This window comes from Lagenorhynchus albirostris, chromosome 7 (genome assembly GCF_949774975.1).
Source record: "Lagenorhynchus albirostris chromosome 7, mLagAlb1.1, whole genome shotgun sequence".
NCBI classification, from domain to species: domain Eukaryota; kingdom Metazoa; phylum Chordata; class Mammalia; order Artiodactyla; family Delphinidae; genus Lagenorhynchus; species Lagenorhynchus albirostris.
This window is the reverse complement of record NC_083101.1, coordinates 81,154,635-81,173,306: the sequence shown is the minus strand read 5'-3', so window position 1 is coordinate 81,173,306 and position 18,672 is coordinate 81,154,635. Positions and strand designations below refer to the sequence as shown.

At 54.6% G+C, this 18,672-nt stretch overlaps 1 protein-coding gene across 3 annotated transcripts in view; it reads left to right on the top strand.

Annotated features, from left to right (window-relative positions):
* Positions 1-5,715, top strand: part of CNTFR (ciliary neurotrophic factor receptor) — a 39,216-nt gene extending 33,501 nt beyond the window's left edge. For all 3 annotated transcript variants that reach the window (XM_060155274.1, XM_060155275.1, XM_060155273.1), the window contains exons 7-10: positions 820-983; positions 4,313-4,493; positions 4,818-4,986; positions 5,078-5,715. In XM_060155274.1, the coding sequence (XP_060011257.1) occupies positions 820-983; positions 4,313-4,493; positions 4,818-4,986; position 5,078 (515 nt within the window). In that variant the 3' untranslated portion in view covers positions 5,079-5,715. The remainder of the gene's footprint in view (positions 1-819; positions 984-4,312; positions 4,494-4,817; positions 4,987-5,077) is intronic.
* The last annotated feature ends 12,957 nt before the right edge of the window (positions 5,716-18,672 follow it).

Here is an 18,672-nt window from a genome sequence, read left to right as displayed (position 1 = left end):
AGCTGCAGCCTCCACCCCCCACGCTAATGGCTTCCTTACGGCCTGTGATGAACGAGGTGCCAGAACAGGAGACAGGACTGGGACAGATACCGCCCTCCCCCCACCCCCATCCCAGCCAGACCCTGTGCCCGCCCCTGCCCCATCCCAGCCAGACCCTCTGCCCGCCCCACCCCCATCCCAGCCAGACCCTCTGCCCGCCCCTGCCCCATCCCAGCCAGACCCTGTGCCTCCGCCTGCCCCCACCCCAGCATGGCTGGATCCCCGGCCAGTCTCTTGCTATGTGAGCTGGGCCCTTAGATGCTCTCATCAGATTCTCAGCCCACTTCCAACCCAGATCTGCAACACCTGTGGACTGTCTTTTACCTTTGACCCACAAAGCAGCTTCAAACCCAGCCTCTTCCAAGCTAGGCCGTGTCTCGGTTTGGAGCTGGAAAAGTTGAGGTGAAAAGCCGGGCTTGGGGCAGTGTGTGATGCTGGTACAGGCTGGGGCGATCCAGGTGATGACGAGGGTCGTGGTAGGGCATGACATAGGCTTAGTAGTTGGAATGCTGGTCATCATGAGGATGGGGTTGATGATGGGATGAAATTTATGATGTTGATAGCATGAGCTGGTGACAGTGACTGTAGTGACCGTCATTGGTGATGACAGGGATGTGAAAGGTGGAAGTAATGAGATGGTTGTTAACGGTGGTTGCCAAAATGGACAACAGAGAAGAGCGATGATTACTGATGTGCGTTGGTTGACATGGCGGCTGGGGTTGACGAAATGGGGTTGTTCCAAGAGATCAGTGTGGTACTGAAGCTGTGTTTCCTCAACAGTGAAGCCTGACCCTCCAGAAAACGTGGTAGCCCGGCCAGTGCCCAGCAACCCTCGCCGGCTAGAGGTGACATGGCAGACCCCCTCGACCTGGCCTGACCCCGAGTCCTTTCCTCTCAAGTTCTTTCTGCGCTATCGACCCCTCATCCTGGACCAGTGGCAGCATGTGAGTACCCTGCCCAGATCCCAAGAGCCTGAATCAGAGCCACACGGTGTGGGAGGCCCCTGTATCCCTGCTGCCGGCTGTTCCCATGTGAAGCCTGAGGGCGGTCAGAGAGGCTTTCCGGGGGAAAGAAGGGACCAGGTGGGCCTGGAAGGATGGATGGAGCTGAGGGAGGTGTCCTGATCTAAGATCCTTAGGGGTTCCTGGTGACCCCATTAGGGCAACAGGAACGCATCTGTCGTTGTGGCTCTGCATGGTAGTGGAGAGAAAGGCTGGGAGGCAGATGGCAGGCAGTGTTTCCCTTTTCTTACCTCTGGCTTCAGCCCTGATCAGACGTCTCCCTCTTACACTCTGGGCCAGGCTCTGAGCCTGTGCTGGACCCAAGGGGCATGATAGTCCCTGTCCTCAAGGACTCACAGATGGGCTCAAGGGGTCAGAATCAGGCAATAGAGTCAAGCTCAATCTGGGGTGTGAGCTCAGGCCGTGATTAGTGTCATGGCTCCCCAAAGTCAAGTCCACCTTAGAGGTCAGCTTAAAGTTATGGGTCAGAAGGTGGTCTGGACCGGGAACGAAGCAGTGGACGCGGGGGCTGTGGTCTGGGATGTTGATCAAGCTATGAGAGCGAGCTCTGGGGAGCAGGCAGGGGTTTGGGGCAGACTTGAGTTTCTCTCTCCTTGAGGGCCCTGGGCCCATAGGGCTGTGGGCTAGGTCTGGGGCTGGGAAGGTGCGCCCTGGGGCAACCCAGGCTGGCACCCAGGGTCAACCTGTGCCCCCACTGCATCCACCTGGTTCCAACCTCATCTCCTCCTGCGCCTCTCCCAGCTGGCCTTTAAAGCGCGTAATTCGATTCCAGGGCGCCTGTCCTGGTTGCAGGCCTGGCTCCCACAAAGGCTGCTTACATGCTCATATGTTCCCTGACAGAGTCCGGAGTCCCTCCCACCTGGCCAGCTGCCCGCGACTAATGCATCGCTAATAACCAGGGTCTAGTTTCACAAGCCCCCCTCTCCTGCTAACTAGCTACAGGCAGCAGCCCTGCGCGTCGCAGTGCACACGCCTTGCAGTGGACCTGGCACACTGCCTACCACACACACACGGGAACATGCACGCACACACGTGGCCCCCAGCAGGAACCATGCTCCCTACGTGCGTGTGACTAACATGCCAAGGCCACCCACTGGCCTGCACTGTGGGCAGAGCTGACCCCAACGCTGACGCGGGCAGAGCAAAATATGTGGGCTCTGTGGCAAGAACATGAGTGGCCTGTGGCACAAGTTATCCCTGCTCCATGTCACATTGGTATTGTGGTTGGCTAGATTTATGGCTCTTCTGAACTTGAGTTTTGCTCTGAACAGAATGGACTCTCCCCAGTCCTTAAGCTTGGAGAGAGGCAGGTGTATGATTGGGAGGGGCAGTGGAGGGGAGAGCAGAGAAAAACATCACTTGGATTTTCAGGAGGATGTGAGAGATACAGGTCAGGAATTACACAAGAATGGGCACCATGAGGTCTGGCAGGGGCTGTCTCAGCATGGACAAGGGGGAGGTGAGTACTGGGACCCAGCGTGGGTTCCCTGCATCTTCTGCTCTGGGCCTAACTCAGCAGGAAGGCTGGGAGGGCATGTTTGATGTCTGCTGCCACAGACTGGATGGAGGACTCCTAGGAAAGGCGGATGCCAGCAACTAGGGAATTCCTGACAGTTGTGGAGCCATTCTCTTAAGGGGGTGGATTAAGGGATCAGTGACAACCTAACAAGAAGGGCCCAGGCCTAGGAGATGTGGCTTCCAGGAGGGCACTGCGCTTCTAGGCCACATTCCTGGAGGTATGGTTGGTTGCCCACCGTAAGCCCACCAATGAGGTGGTAATTTGATCTGCTCCCCATGGCCCTCTCCCTTTGGGGAAAGACAGATGTGGAGATCCGGGGGACAGAATCAAAGGAGGAGGCCCGAGGGTCAAATCCTGGGAAGAGGGAGAAGGAGCGGAATGAGCTAGGGCTACTTAGCCAGAGGGGGTCTTTACAGAGCAGAAGGGGCCTGGGGGACCAGAGGTGGAACTGGGCCCCAACTCCAGGAGAGAGGGGTCTCTGGGGCCCACCGATCTTCCAGGGCTGGGAGTAGGACTTAACTGAGCCCAGATCTGGGCCCAAAATGGCTCTTATACCGACTCTGGCCTTTACCAGTACCTCCTATCTCAGGCTCACAAACCCTGGAGGAACTGGGAGGCTTTCCCGCCCCACTTGGACCCAGCTGCCCACACGTGAATCCACATACACACACGCACATGGGCTCACAGACTGTCAGGTCAGGTAGCCCAGACCCTGGTTTTCTTGGGGGAAGAGTGTAACAGGGACCAAAAATGCCCTGAAGCCAGACGTGGCCCAGAGCGGGGGGCGGGGGGGGGGCGGCCCTCCTCCGCCCCTGCCGGCTGCCCCTGTTTACGAGGCGCCTTAATGAGGCGGCGGGTGCTGCTGAGATGAACCAGAGCCCAGCCTGGGCCTGGGAGGGGCGCCGGACAGGCAAGCCAGCCTGGAGGGTGCGGGGAGACCCTCAGGATGGGGCTGGCCAGGGCAGGGGTGGGGTGGCCATGCCTCCAGGAGGAAATGGAGCAGCTGTCCTGCTGTCCTGCCGCCCCAGGAGCTGCCCCCCCCACCCCTTTTCCACCTCAGGCAGGGCGATGACTGTAAGTGAGGCCACCCTGAGGGGGAAACCCCGCCGGGGCCAGGCTGGTGGGTGCACCGGGCATCTGGGAGCTCAGGCTCTGAGCTGGAACCCGTGGTAACGACAGAGCTGGCTGAAGTCTCTCTGGTGCTCACCATGTGCCTGAGTCCTCGTTACAACCCTGTGAGAGCGATCATTAACGCCATTTTACAGATGAGGACCGCAGGGCATGTGGAAGTTAGGTAACTTAGTCACCTAGTTAGTAGGGGATGGAGCTAAAATTTGGACTCGGGCAGCCTAGCTCCATGCCTGCGTTTGTAACCTTCCCTTTAAACAGCTCCTTGATGGAGTGGGAGAGGGCAGCACAACATTACGCCTGTCTCACCCCATTCCTCTTGTCGCCTCCAGCTGGAACTGAAGTCGGGGCTGGGCTGGGGCTAGTGAGAGAGCTGGGGTGACAGCAGAGTGAAGACACTGAGCAAAGTCCTCCTCACTCTCCCCTTGGGGCATTTCTCATCTCCTTAAAGATCTCCTCCCCCAGGACTGTCTTTGCTCCCTGTTGGTGGGGGGGGGGAGCGGTCTCCTCCCGGAGAAGTCTTCACTCTCCCAGGGATATTCTCAGTGTCCTCCCCCCAGGGTCCGCCGTCCCTATACACTCCCACCCCGTGATTTGGCTGCAGGTGGAGCTGTCGGATGGCACGGCGCACACCATCACGGACGCCTACGCCGGAAAGGAGTACATCATCCAGGTGGCCGCCAAGGACAATGAGATTGGGACGTGGAGTGACTGGAGTGTGGCCGCCCACGCCACACCCTGGACCGAGGAGCCACGACACCTCACCACCGAGGCCCAGGCCCCCGGTGAGCCCGCCCCCTGGCCTCCCTCCTCCTCCCCCCGGGACTTGGAGCGCCTGCCCCAGGGGTCTCCACAGTCCGTGCGGCTGGCGTACTCCCGTCGGTCTGTCCAGCCCCTGCTGTCACTCGTCCTTGCTGTCTGCACATTCTCGGTAGGGGCCTCTGATGGAGGGGGCCTCTGGGTGCCTTGGGGAAGCAAAGACCTGCCTGATGGGCGAGGCAGGGGCTGTCTGACAGGAGAAGCAGGAGCAGTGTGCCTGTGGACCCCAGATGGAGGTGGGACTCCAGCCCCGGCCCGGCCCGGCTCTGAGTTTCCCCCATGTTCCCCAGAGACCACGGCCAGCACCACCAGCTCCCTGGCACCCCCGCCTACCACGAAGATCTGTGACCCCGGGGAGCTGGGCAGCGGCGGAGGACCCTCGGCGCCCTTCTTCATCAGTGTCCTTGTCACCCTGGCCCTGGCTGCCGCTGCCGCCGCTGCCGGCAGTCTCCTGATCTGGTAAGTGGAGTGAGGCTGGGTGGTGGAGGGGAGCCCGAGGGGACCCCGACCCCACCCTCTTCCCTCACAGCCTCCTGCCCTGTCCCCCCAGAGCCCGGCATCCCGTGAGGACATGCCAGCGCACCTGCAAAGGAGCAGGAGGCCGGAGCTGAGCCTGAACACCCTGGTTTCTATTTTGCACACGGGCAGGAGGACCTTCGGCATTCTCTCGAGACACAATTTGTAGAGACCCCGGCAGGCCCGGGCCTGCCGCCCCCCAGCCCCGCCACACCACGCCGGCCCCCCTCCCTGCTCAGGGCAGGGGGCCATGCAGCTAACCCACCCACCAAAGAGCACCCACACCTCCGTCCTAAGCCCTGGGGCTGGGCCCTCCAACGCCAGCGACTCCCAGGAGCCCTTGGGGGGCCTGAGGGGAGCCCCTCACATTACAGTCTCGCCTCCTGTCCCAGCCTCCTGTCTGTTCCAGGGTCTCTGTTGCCACCATCAGATTATAAGCTCCTGGCGCTGGGGGGGCCCGGCCATCCCCTTCCCCCGGCACCCACACTTTTCAGTGCCCCGCCTCCGCCCCTGTTTTGTACGACCCTCCCCTTTTCCTGCTCCTGCCCCGCAGTATTTAATGCCCTGTCAGTCCCCTGTAGTCTGACTCAGTGGTAACTTGCTGTATTTGAATTTTTTACAGATGTATATACGGGGGTGGGGGGTTCTCATTAAACGTCACCATTTCATGAGTCCTTGGACCGGACCCACTTTGGGAGGGTAGCCCTTGTCCAAGGACCTCTCCCCTTCCAGGCCTGGAGGAGGGAAGCAGTTAGAGTTGGAGAGAGACAGCCCTCTCCAGACAGGTGGGGAGAGGCAGCTCAGCTCTCAGGCAGGTGTGTCCGTGGACAGGGCTTCCCGCCTCTTTGGAGGGTAGAGCTCCCTGGAAGCCACGGGCAGAATTTTGGGGAACGAGGGGCCCCGGTGAGGCAGGTCCCACGCCGGGGACATCCAGTCATCCCCGGAGGCTACTGAATCCTGGCAGGGCCAAGGTCTGTCAGGGGTCATCTCCGGAGCTGCCTTCCACGGGTGCCCAGGCCTGGCTTTACCCACGGGGCAGAGGTGCAAGAAGGGGAGGAGGCCGGGTTTCATCCTCGGGGTGGAGGGGTTGTCATCCCGGCCATTCAGGAGACACAGGCCGGGGTTCCAGCAGGTCAGGCCTGGAGCTCAGCCAGGGCTGAGAGTGCAGAGCGCAGAGTAGCCTGGGCAGGCAGGGAGGTTGCCCGAAGGAGGCCACTTGGCACATGACCAGGCATTGGCCTCGTGCTTCAGGACGGGAGGCGCGGAGTGCGAGGTTTACCCCAGGGTTAGACTGCAGTGAGGACTCAGTGTGAGTGGGAGGGGAGCGGGCTTCGGCTTTACCGGGTACTCAGGCTCTGGGCCAGCGCCACACCCTTCCGGTCCCCAAACCGGGACTCCAGGATCCCTTTGATTTCCCCTCGGAGGAGAGGCCCCCGGCTGCCTCAGGTCCAGCCCCCCTCGTCGGAGCCGCCTCCCTGCAGCTCCTTGGCTGAGAATCCCCGGGGCTGGGGCCAAGTTGGCCGGCACCTCTGGCCTGGGGGTGGGGGCAAAGGGTTAGGCCACAGCCCCAACCCGGGAGCCGGGCTTGGCCACGCTCCAGGCGGCTGGAGCAACAAGAGAAGTGGAGTTGAAGCCAGAACACGCTGGTCCACGCACAGCCAAGCCCCCACCGCCCAGGCAGGCACGGAGCCGCGCACCGCCACTGAGCTGCTGCCCCCGAGTCACACGTGCACCCCGGTTCAAACCCTCCTCCTCAGACCAGGGTCAGGAAATGAGCATTTCTTTGCTGGTCTCGCTGCCAGCCTGGGATGATGCCCTGGGAGGAGGGCTTCACAGTTCCAGGAGTACTGATGAGTCAGGCCTGGGCAGGACTCCGGGCGGGTGAGGGGCTGAGAGCGAAGGTGGCTGGCTCTCCTCCAGGCCGGGCACTAGAGGACGAGACGGGTGTTCCAGGCGGGAGAGGCCATGGAAAGCAAAGGCCGGTGTCAGGGGAGAGAGGCCTGTGGCGTTTCGAGCCGAATAGCCTGGCCCCAGCTGTGGGAGCACACGGCTCATCCACAGGAAGAGGCTCCCAGGATGGACATCCTGAGCAGTGGCTGTGGACCTGTCTCTGTGTCCTGGACCCCCAGTTCTGTCTGTCTGGTCTCTGAGGTGTGGCTCGGGCCTGAAACCTGCACTCCAGGTCCAGCAGGGGTGGAGGGAGTAGTGGGTCCCCAACTCTCACGAAGGACATTGTATTCCCGGGGTGGGTCTGAACCTCCCCCTTCCCCGTCCTTGCGGTAGGAGGGCTGAATTAAGGAGTCTCTGGCCTGTGCTGCCTTCCTGCCTTGAGAGCCCTGGTCAGCCCTGACCCACCCGCCGCCCACCCAGGGCTTGGGCATCATTAGCAACATGGGAAAGCAATTACGTGGGGCCTGGGGAGGAGATGGAGGGGAGGGGGACTGCTGGAGCCTCAGAGGCCGATGGAGAGGAGGACTGGGCCGTCTCCCTGCCCCTAACCCCAAGGGAGAGACCCAGCCCCATCCTAAGCCCTGAGGTGGCCGGAGGGGCAGTGTCATTGCCTCTGACCAGATTGGACCTCAGCCCGGAGGTGGTCATCCCTCCTTGGGGGTCCTGGCCCTCGAGCTCACAGGGGCTGCTCGCCTTAGAGGGTCTTGGCTGCCATCTGTCTGCTGCCGCCTCTGCCTGCTGTCCCTTCCACATCCGTTGTAGCTCATCGCGGTTCTGGGGAGCTGGGGACATCAGTTCTTGGAGCTAGATCAGAACGTGGAGAATGAAAACACTGCTGTTGGGGGTTGGGGGCACTGCAGGGGGAGACTTGGATCCCAGGCCCAAGGTGCACAGCAGCCCAGCCTTTCAGCTCACTACAGTTCTCCTTCCTCCTTCAAGGGGCACTGGGGATGGGAACCCTCCTCTGTGCCCCATTCCTATAACACTAACTTGTCTCTGCCCCATCCTCTCCTCTCTGAACCCATTCCTGTCTCTGTCTCCGTCCCATGCCTATCGCTGAACATGTCTTTGTCCTGGTCCCTGTCCTTGTGTTTCTCTCTGCATGTCCCTCTCCCATCTCTCTCTCTCTACGTCTCCTGTCTCTGCTGCCCTCTTTGTCTCTCTAGCCGTCTCTTTCTCTGTCGCCATCCCTGTCTTTGCCTCTGTCCCTCCTTCCTATTTCTCAGTCTTCTCCTTTTCTGCCTCCCTCCCTCGGTCTCTCCGGGTCTATCTCCATCTCAGAGTCTCTCTGTCTCTCTCTGTGTTTCTGTCTCTCTGTGTGTCTGTCTCCATCACCAGCTCTGTGTCTCTGTTCCTCTTCCCCGAGTCTGGCAGTCCTTCCCTCTCTGCCTCCCTCTGTGTGTTCCTGCCCTGGTCCAGACCCCAGCCTGTGACTGCTGTGCCTCTCTGGCCTGAGCCGGGGGCTGTCCTGGCTTCTGCTGCCCCCTCTCGGCCGCCTGCCTGCCCTTCAGTCTCCCGGGCAGGCAGCTGTCAGCACATGCATCCCACGTCTGCCTCCCAGCAGCCAGCCAGGAGAGGGAAGGTGGTCGGGAGACAGCAGGCAGGAATACCTCCGTGCAGCCTCTGGCTTTGAGAACCCCCCAGAGCCGGTGAGCTCCCTTAACTCCCTAGGCTGGGACTCTGAGAAAGTTCATTGTCACAGGTGAGAACGGAATGCTTGGCTGCAAACCCAGCCCCGTGTCCTGCACCTGTGTGTCTCTATGTCTTGGGGCCCACGTGTTCACTGTGCCCACAGGCCAGAGCTACTGGATGTGGACAGGTAGAGAAAGGACCTTCAGGTGGTAGCACCTGCCTGTGGATGTAAGGCTAAAGACCTGGGGGCAAGAAGGGCTGGAGTGTAGTCCTCACACCCCTCTCCTCTCCTCAGAGGAGGGTGGAGGGGAAGGAGGTCTGAGGAGAAGAGTCGGATGGAGCCAGTCTGAGGAGAGAGGCTGGAAGGGGCTTTATCTGACAGAGCCACTATGATGGGGAAGGCTAACCTGAAGTTGAGCGGGTCTGAGAGGGCCTGCGTGACAGGGTTAGTTTGAGGGGAGACTGGTGCGGGACACACTGCTGAAGAGATCGTGTTTGGGAGGGCCAGTCTGAGGGGATAGGCTGATCCAGAGAGCATCTGAAGGGTCCAGTCTCAGGAGAAGCTACTCTGGAGGCAGACAGGTCCCAGAATAGGCTCACCAACTCGTCGTAGTTTGCCTGGGACTTGCCCAGTTTTAGCACCGAATACCCCTCAGCCCCAGGAGACTGAGAGAGTTGGTCAGCCTGTTTGAGAAGGCCTCACCTAACAGCGCTGGCCTGATAGGAGAGGCCTACCTGGGAGCAAGTGGGTCCGAGACGGCTTGTCAGATGGCACCAGTCTGAGGGGAGAGGTTGTTAAGGCTAGAAGCTTCTCTGCACAGGAACCAGGCCCTGGAGGGGGTGGACCGTTTGGGTCCTTCCAGAAGGTCAGTGGCTTGGGGAGTGGCCACCAGGGGGCAGGGCAAGCTCTCAGGAGAATCAGAGCCAAAGGCCCCAGAGGGAGCCAGACAGTGCGGGGCTGTGTGCAAAGTGTGCTGGCAATAGCGTGTGTCACTGCGCCATCACGGGCAAGTTTGTGTGATGGTGCACGGCCGTGCGGTTACGCTTTTGTGTGACTGGGTGAGCAGGGGGCATGTCTGTGATGTGTCCGTGTGTGCCCAGTGTGGCTGGGCGGAGGCCTTGCCTGTGGCTGTGGCGGAGAGAGCAGGAGCCTCTTGGGACACCAGGACAGGGAGGCCATGGGAGTGGCTCAGTCAGAGAAGTTTCCCTGGCAGGGGCTGAGATGGGGAGAAGAGGTAGGACCAGGCTTCCCCTACCTGTGCCCGCCCCTGCCCACGACAGTATCCCTGAGAGTCCAGACACTAAGGGCTTTGGTCACACACAGGGGCAGCCCCCAGGCCGGTCTGCACGCCTAGGCCCTGCCTGCCCTCCTCTCCAGCTTCTCTCCTTCTGCTCCCTTCAGCTGACACTCCTTCAGCTGGACACCTCACCCTCACCCCACCCTACCCCGATCCCCGATCATTGTTTCTACCTCTCCTATCGCCATGCCCTGGTTCATGCTGTTCCCTGCCCGATGCGCTCCTGTGAAGCATTTGAGGTCCCTCTGATGCTGCCTGCGTGAGACACTCCCTGCTCATTCCGCTTTGCCGTGGGCTGGGCACCCACTGTGTGCTGAGGCCTAGTCCAGCGGGCCCCTGTCTCACCTCTGCGACCTGAAAGTGATGGGGGCGGTGCTGCTAGGATCTTGCCCAGAGGAGGGCTCTGAGGGGGGAGGTATGGACAGAGCAAGTCTGGGAATCTCGGAGACAGGACGGCAAAGTGACGCCACAGTCACAGAATCACTCCACTCTATCCTACCCACCCACTAACAACTGAACAAAAGCCAAAACAAACCAAAACAAAAATGCTGTTACCAGCTCAAGTCCAACCAAACAAGGAAATAATTCTTCTTTTTTTTAATGTATTTATTTCATTTATTTATTTTTGACAGCGTTAGGTCTTCGTTGCTGCACGCAGGCCTTCTCTAGTTGCAGCGAGCGGGGGCCACTCTTCACTGCGGTGCGCCTGCCCCTCACTGCGGTGGCTTCTCCCGCCGCGGAACACGGGCTCTAGGCGCGCGGGCTTCAGTAGTTGTTGTGGCGCACGGGCTTAGTTTCTCCACGGCACGTGGGATCTTCCCGGACCAGGATTCGAACCTGTGCCGCCTGCATTGGCAGCAGACTCCCAACCACTGCGCCACCAGGGAAGCCTGGAAATTCCTTTTATAAACCTTAAAATGTGATAGCCAAGGAAAATAACAGAAGATTCTGGTGCAATGAGTGAGTGGCGTGTCTCCTAACCCCATGCCCCAAAGTAGCATTGAGAAAAGGCAAGTCAACAGAACACCAAGAATTCTCACTAATATACTGTAATCTGAGAGATGTGGGCTGTTGAGTAAATAGGTAGCCTTAGGAAAAATCTGGGGGAAAAAACCCTTTGTAAATGGAAGCCCCTGTGTTCTTCCACGAGACCTCGGGAGAGGCAGGAAGAGCTGCCTTGGCTCTGCATCTTCCAGGGTGCTGGGCTGAGGTTAGGGCGGCAAGCCAAAGCCCACAGGATGGGATGTGCCCCACCCGCCAGCTGGAGCAGCATGTCTAACAGGGCCTCAGAGGAGAGGCAGCGCTCAGGCCCCATCAAGGTCAGCAGGCAGCCCCAGCCAAGCCACCCTCAGGCTGCAGAAATGGGGCGGGTGGGTGTGAAAGCAACAGTCCACTTTTAAACCATAGCTCCCAGGGGAAGATAAACTGGTCCAGACAAGATGGGAAGGGGCTCAACTCCGGAGCAAGGAGAGGTGTGCTAAATGTGAGCCGTGGCAGATGTAAGAGGGAAGGAAAGGGCATGGCCTCTAGGCACAGAGACCACAGCCACAATGTAGGTGGGAAGGAAGGAAAGAAGGAAGGGAGGGAGGGAGGGAAGGAAAGGAACAAGGAAGACAGAATGCAAAAATAGATAGAGAGCCCAAACTAGAAGAAAACACAACCAAAGGAATAAAAGCAGATTCCTGGCAAGTTCTTCCTGTTATAAAAGGCCTTAATAATAGCATGAAATCAATAGAACAAGAACTCAAAGACAAGATAAAAACAACAGAATGAGATGAAAAGGGAGATCACGGAACTAAGGGAAAATAATAAAGGACCAAAACAATACCATTACAGATGTAATAAATAAACCAGGAACAGCAAAACACAGAATGGATACGACTGGACACCAAAGTAATGTGTAGGAAAGGCTTGAGATATCGAGTAAATGTGATGGGAAAAGGTAAAGATATTAAAGCAATTAGAGTGAAGTTAATAGATAGGACGAAGACGAGCTACCATAAGCATAACTGTTAGCAGCCCTAAAGTTGAGGTTCCAAAAATGGAACAGAAAAAGTTATTAAGGTATGAAACACAGGAAAGCTTTCCCTGAAATGAAGGAAGAACTGAATATTCAGATTGGGAGTGCACACCATATGCTAAAAGAATTGATACGGAATAGCACTGACATTAAGACACACTGATTTAGTAACCAAACTTAGAGGATAAAATAAGAATACTTTAGGAATCTAGGCAGAAAAGGCAAGTCATCTCAGGGGGAAAATTCAGTCTGATCTCAAATTTCTCCAAGATAACATTCATCAAAGGAAGATAATGAATCAAAATCTACAAAGTTCTGAGGGTAGAAAGTATAACCCCAAAAGCTAACCAACCAAGGGGTTGATCTCAATCATGAATTTGGGGATACAGAACTCGTGAGCCCTTCTGGAAAAACTACTCAATGACAAAATCCAATCGGCCAAGAGATGAATCAAAACAAGGGGCTGAGAAAGGGAACTTCATGGGAAAAGGACTTAACTGCATTTAGATTAAGATTCAACCTTAGGAATTTTAGTTGCAGAACAGAATGTAAATATTATAAAGCCTGATAAAGTAAAAACAACACTGGCAATATAATCTGGAATGGAGAAAAGGAGTGCGAAGGAGGGCAGAAGTACTAATCACATTTTCTTTCACAGTTCAGAGCGACTAATATGCGTATAAAACTGAAACATAATTGTAAAAATCCTACTCCAATCTCTTAACTGAAATCGTTTTTCTCGAGAGGGGTCTTTTAAGAGTGAATATTTTTTTGAGGTGAAGGAATATTAGCTGAAGTTCAGCTGTTCCTCCATTTTCACTTTAGTTTCTTTCCCCTCTATTAAATTCAAGTAACAGTACACTTTGTACTTTGGTTAAGAAAATAGCTTCTGTAGTATGTCTCCTTCATTTTTCTATCTGTCTGGCTCTATTTCTACCTCTCTCTCTCTCAATCTCTCAATGCTTTTTGCACACAAATGTTAATACTGACCATTTCTGGGTGGTGAGATTTTTGAGTGACTTCTTGCATTTTTCTCTGTATTCTTTTATATGGCTTATAAATCATTTAAAAATAATAAGCATGTAACTTGTTTCAGTTTTAAAAGACTATCATCTATCTATCTATCAATCTATCTATCTCTTTTGGTTTAAGGTAAATCACCTAATCTCGAGCCTCAGATTCCTCTTCAATCTGCAGCTAACAAGATTTACATTAGAGGATGTTTTGAAAATTGTGAGATAATATACCCCACCCCCACCCCGTGATAGGCTGAATAATGGCCCCCAAATAAAGTCACATCCTAATTCCCCAAACCTGGGAATGTTAATTTACATGGTAAAAGGATTTTACAACTGTGATTAAGTTAAGGCTCTTAAAATGGGAAGATTATCCTGGATTATCAGGTGCTGTGGATGTAATCACAGCCATCCAAATAGAAACGAGGCAGGAGTCGTGGGAGTCAGAGGGGAAGGTGATGGGATGATGGAAGCAGAGGCTGGAAGATGTAGGAAGGGTCCGCAAGCCAAAGAACACATGCAGCCACTAGAAGCTGAAAGGGCAAGGAAATTGATTGTCCTCTCAGAGCCTCCAAAAGGAACCCAGTCTGCCCACACCTTGACGTTAGCCCAGTGAAACTGATTTCAGACCTCTGACCTTCAGACTGTAAGAGAATAATCTGCGTTGTTTGAAGCCACTAAATGTATGAAATTTATTAAAACAGCAACAGAAAACTAATATCAGACGTTCCTATATGCTGTTCCTTTAGCCTAAGTTGACCTCCTCACCCATCTCTTTCATCCCCCCAACTCCTACTTGTTCAATATTCATTTCAAGTTTCCCTGACATTGCCTACCTTCCACTGCTGCCCAGAGTGTGTATCCCCCATCACAGCACTTGCCATCTCTGTTACAGCTGCTCACGGATAGGCCTCTCTCCCTCACAGCTCATGCCTGCGAGGACAGGGCTGGGGACCAGGCTCTCTGCCTACCAAGCCCAGCAGAGAACCCAGCTCAGTAACTATTAACTGAACAGATGGGTAAATGAGGGCTAGGTGAGTAGTTGGAACCATATAATCATTACACTCGTTCCTTGGTGTCAGGATCTCTTCCTTCCCTGTTTCTACCTGGCTCTCTCCCACCAGCCTCTCCTCCACATAACACACACTCTTCCAATCTCTAGAAAACTGATCTGGGTCTTTCTCTCTGACTTCTTTCCTCGGTCATTGGTCCAAAACACATTTGCTGACAACTGTTGAGTCTGTTGGTAGGTTTACCTTTGGGCGGGCATGTCTGTGTGTGTGTGTGTGTGTGTGTGTGTGTGTGTGTGTGTGTGTGTGTGTGTGTGTGTGTGTATTATGGAGACCTGTGAACCTCTTTAAGTGTGTTTTCCTGGATATGTAATATGTGTGTAGTGAGTGTTAGACACATGTGTCCCATATGGATGTGTGTTTTCATGTACATGCCCGTGTCTGTGGCTAAGCTTGTTGTTTCTGCATACAGGTCTCTGCTTGCATGCTGTGTGTCTCTGATTATGGGTTATGTGTCTGTGTGTTAGTGTGTGTCTGTACAAGCAGGAAAAGATACCTTTTGATTGCTGCCCCCTAGAGATCTGACCGCCTGAGGCAGGTGTTGGTGTGCCGGCTTAGCTCGCTGAGTTGCCGCCTGTCTTCTATTTCCTGTCTCAGGCAGAAGGCTGGGCCTTTTTTTCTCCCTGTCTCGTGGGGTGAGGATCTCAGGCCCAAGGCTGAGCCAGCCACAGACATCTTCCTGACTCTGCCTTCTGAAGGCCTAAGCTTCTTCCGGGGATTTTGCTAAGGAGAGGGGAGAGAGGGCAAAGCCATCCAGAGAGTCCCTCCAAATGAAGAGGGGGTCTGCGTTTGCATGGGCAGATGGGACCCATAAACACTCCCTAAAGATGCCCTAGGAGAGGGGTCAGGGTGGGCTTGGGAAGGGAGGCTCCTGGACATTGAGCTCCAGCCTGGGAATCTCAGCAGAGACCATGTGAATCACAGCATCAAATACCCAGGACCTCTGCACAGTTAGAGAGGATGGGGTGAGGAGGGGCCCCCAAAATGACCTTCCTACTGCTCCAGGGACTGGGACCTTGGAGAGGAGTTACATTTGGTTTGGTTTGGTTTGGTTTTACCACTTTAACCATTTTAGTGTATAGTTCTGTGCTATTAAGTATATTCGCATTGTTGTGCAACCATATATTTAGTTTATAAAATACAGTTATATATTTGGCTTATATATTTATGTAAATGTATATATAATTTATATATAAATATATATTTCGTGTATATAATTATTTAGTTTCTAAAATAGAGAAACATCACCAGTTTTGCACACCTGAGCACACCCACCTCTGGGCTCAGTGTCACCAGAAGGAACACATACCAGTTGTGGGGAGGACTGTGGAGAGGGAGGGGACACGGCCCCGGGGGGGGGGGGTAAGGGCAGGAATGTGAGGCCCCTCCTGCGGGAGCTGGGGTAGCAGAGGAGGTGGGGCTGGGCAGGCTGGGCTTTGAAAGCCAGGCTGAGGTTCAGGGGCTTCTGCTGAGAGTCAGGGGGCCCTGGGGGCTGGGGAGGCCTGGCCAGGTTTGTGTTTGGGAAAGATTGCTCTGGGGGCCGTGCAGAGGATGGGAAGGAGGAAGAGAATGTGGAACCCATGGTGATGAGAGCAGCAGCAGGCCTGAGTAAGGCACTTTGAGTGAATGATGTGTGAGGCCTGAGAGCAGGTCGAAGGACTAGGGCTGGGGCAGTGACTACTGAGCTTTTCCTGGCCTTTTTTTCATTCTTAAAAAAATTGAAGTATAGTTGCTGTACAATATTATATGTTATAGGCATACAATATAGTGATTCACAATTTTTTTTTTTTTTTTTTTTTTTGCGGTACGCGGGCCTCTCACTGTTGTGGCCTCTCCCATTGTGGAGCACAGGCTCCGGACGCGCAGGCTCAGCGGCCACGGCTCACGGGCCCAGCCACTCCGCGGCATGTGGGATCTTCCCGGACCGGGGCACGAACCTGCGTCCCCTGCATCGGCAGGCGGACTCTCAACCACTGCGCCACCAGGGAAGCCCAATTTTTAAAGGTTATGCTCCATTTATAATTTTTATGAAATATTGGCTATATTCTATGTGTTGTACAGTATATCCTTGTAGCTTATTTTATACCTAATAGTTTGTACCTCTTACTCCCCTACCTCTCTGTTTTCCCTCCCCACTTCCCTTTCCCCACTGGTAACCACCAGTTTGGAGAACTGTGCTTTGAAGAGCACACAGTCTGCCCTCTCCCTTCCCTCTCCACCCCACGTCTTGATGAATGTGGGGTGGAGAGGGAAGAGTCACTTGCAACCCCTGTTGATTTGGAAGATGGTAGGACTGTTTATTGAACTGGTGAGCACAGAAGGAGTACAGACTCTGGGGAAGTTGATAATAACCATGGCTCAGACATTCAATCACTTGCCTGCGGTTACATAGCACGTAAGGGGTAGCCGAGGTCAGATGTAGACATGTCAAGTGTAAGGCACGAAACCATCTGGCCAGTTGTTACAAGAATGCGCTCTGGGGTCAGACAAACCCGGGCTCCTTTTGACCTGGTGATTAATCTCTCTAAGGCTCAGTTTCCTTAAGTGGAAAATGGGAAAACAGCACCTACCTCATAGGGCTGTAAGGATTTTATGAGATGATGTGTATAAAGAACTTAGCACAGTGCCTACTATGTTGTAAACACTCCATAAATCTTAGCTCTTAATATTGTAACAACAGCAGCAGCAGGGGAGGGGAGGGGAGGGGAGGGGAGGGGAGGGGAGGGGAGGGGAGGGGAGTGGGTGCAGAGAGCACAGCCCACCAAGGAGGCTGAGGAGGGACCGGAGAGGTGAGGCAGCCAAGCAGCATGCCGGAGCTGGGGGCAATGCAGCAAATTCGGGTTATAATCCAGGCTATCACTGCTGCTGTAGAGCCTTAGGAAAGCCCCCTGATTGCCTTGAGCCCCGGTTCCCTCATCTGCTCCATGGACCTGGTCTGTATGAAGGTGAGGGATATCTGTGATGCACGTACAGCTCTGGGTGCTTCATAAACAATAGTTGTCATTTTAGGAGGAGGAATAAACGTTCCCAGAGAGAGTGGCTTCATGGAAGTCAAGGAAAGGTAGGGTTTCAAGAAGGGCCTCACTGCTCAACAGCCTCACTGCTGCCAAGAAGTCAACAAAGATAAAGGCAGAAAAGTATTCATTGGCTGTGACAAGGAGATGAAAGTGACCTTGGTGAGCCAGCTTCAGGGATGCTGAGAGCTGAAGTTGGGGGCAGCAGCTGAGGAGTGATGGGAGGCGGGGAAGGGGAGCTGAGAAAGCAGGAGGAGGAAGGAGTAAGTGCGGAGGGGGCAGCGACAGGCACAGTTCTGAGATAGGAACCACAGCACATGGCAAGTTTGCCTGTCCCAGAGTGTAACTGCTTTGTGTCTACCCTGCCCCCACTTGCTGGCTGCAGCCCTGGGCCCCTTTGTTCTCTACACAAGGCCTCTCTGTCTGGGCACAGACCATGGTACGATCCCAGGGTCTTGGGTACTCCCTGGGCCCCAACCTGGGTCACCCAATGCTGAGGCCAGGCACCTCCTCTCTCTGCCCTACTTTCCAGTGTGGCCTAGCAAAAGTTGAAGTGGTTCACATCTTCTGCCAGGGCCTTAGCTTCCATCCCTCATCCCTCTCCCTGCATGCCTGGATCTGTACAGCCCAGGGGAGATGGAGAGTCATGATAAAAATAGCTATCAATTATATCCTTTCTCCTGGTTCCTTCTCACCAGTATGTAAACATGCCTGTGTAAGAAACACATAAGAAATTTTTAGAAAAGAAAGAAAACTTCCTCTAATCCTACATCCTTCTGTATCTATTCTCCTTCCACCTAACTCTTCCAGTCAATCATCTATACTGCATCCACTTCTTACTCATGACACCACTAAAATCCGGCGTCCACCACATACCCCATCTCTACTGTCCACTGCAACTACTTCTTGCCAAGATAATCAACAACCTCCTTGTTCTTAAATCCAATGGTCCCTTTCTATAAACTACTGGACCTTCTATGACATTTTGGATTGCTGACCTCTCCCTCCTTCTTGAACCTCTGTCCTTTCTTGGCTTCCTTAAAACTATGTTCCCTCCCAGTTTTCCTTCTCTCTGAGAGCTTCTTCCTTATTTACGTTGAATATTTATCTTTTCCCCTGCACCCATGAACCTTAGTATGGTATCCTCTTTTACATTTTGTTTCCCTTCTGGTGGGAACTCATATGGTTATCAGGGGAGTCCCCATCCTATGACCCCACCGCCCACCCCCTCCACAGGTCACTGGTGCAGGGAATGGCATCTGACCAAAGCCAGGCTGATGAGAGCCAGTCCCTAGAAATTTTGGACCTGTAACTGAGAAGAATAAGCCTGAACTGGAACTGAAAGGGATGAGCCAACATTTTGTTAGGTACCTGGATTTAAGCTATAAAATTGAGAACTGTAAGAAGCTGGGTTTATTATTATTATTATGTGGACTGAGAAAGCATCAGAAGCTTATCAGGAGAGAAAAAAGGAGAGAGAGAAGGCAGGGTGGGGACAAAAAGCAGGGCTTGTTCAATTCCTCTGGCTCTTCCAACGTACCTCCACCCTGATTTCTGGGACCTCTCAGTTTCCTAATCAGGGCATCAACATCAGTGAACGGCCAATAACTCAGCGTCTACAGTTCAGCC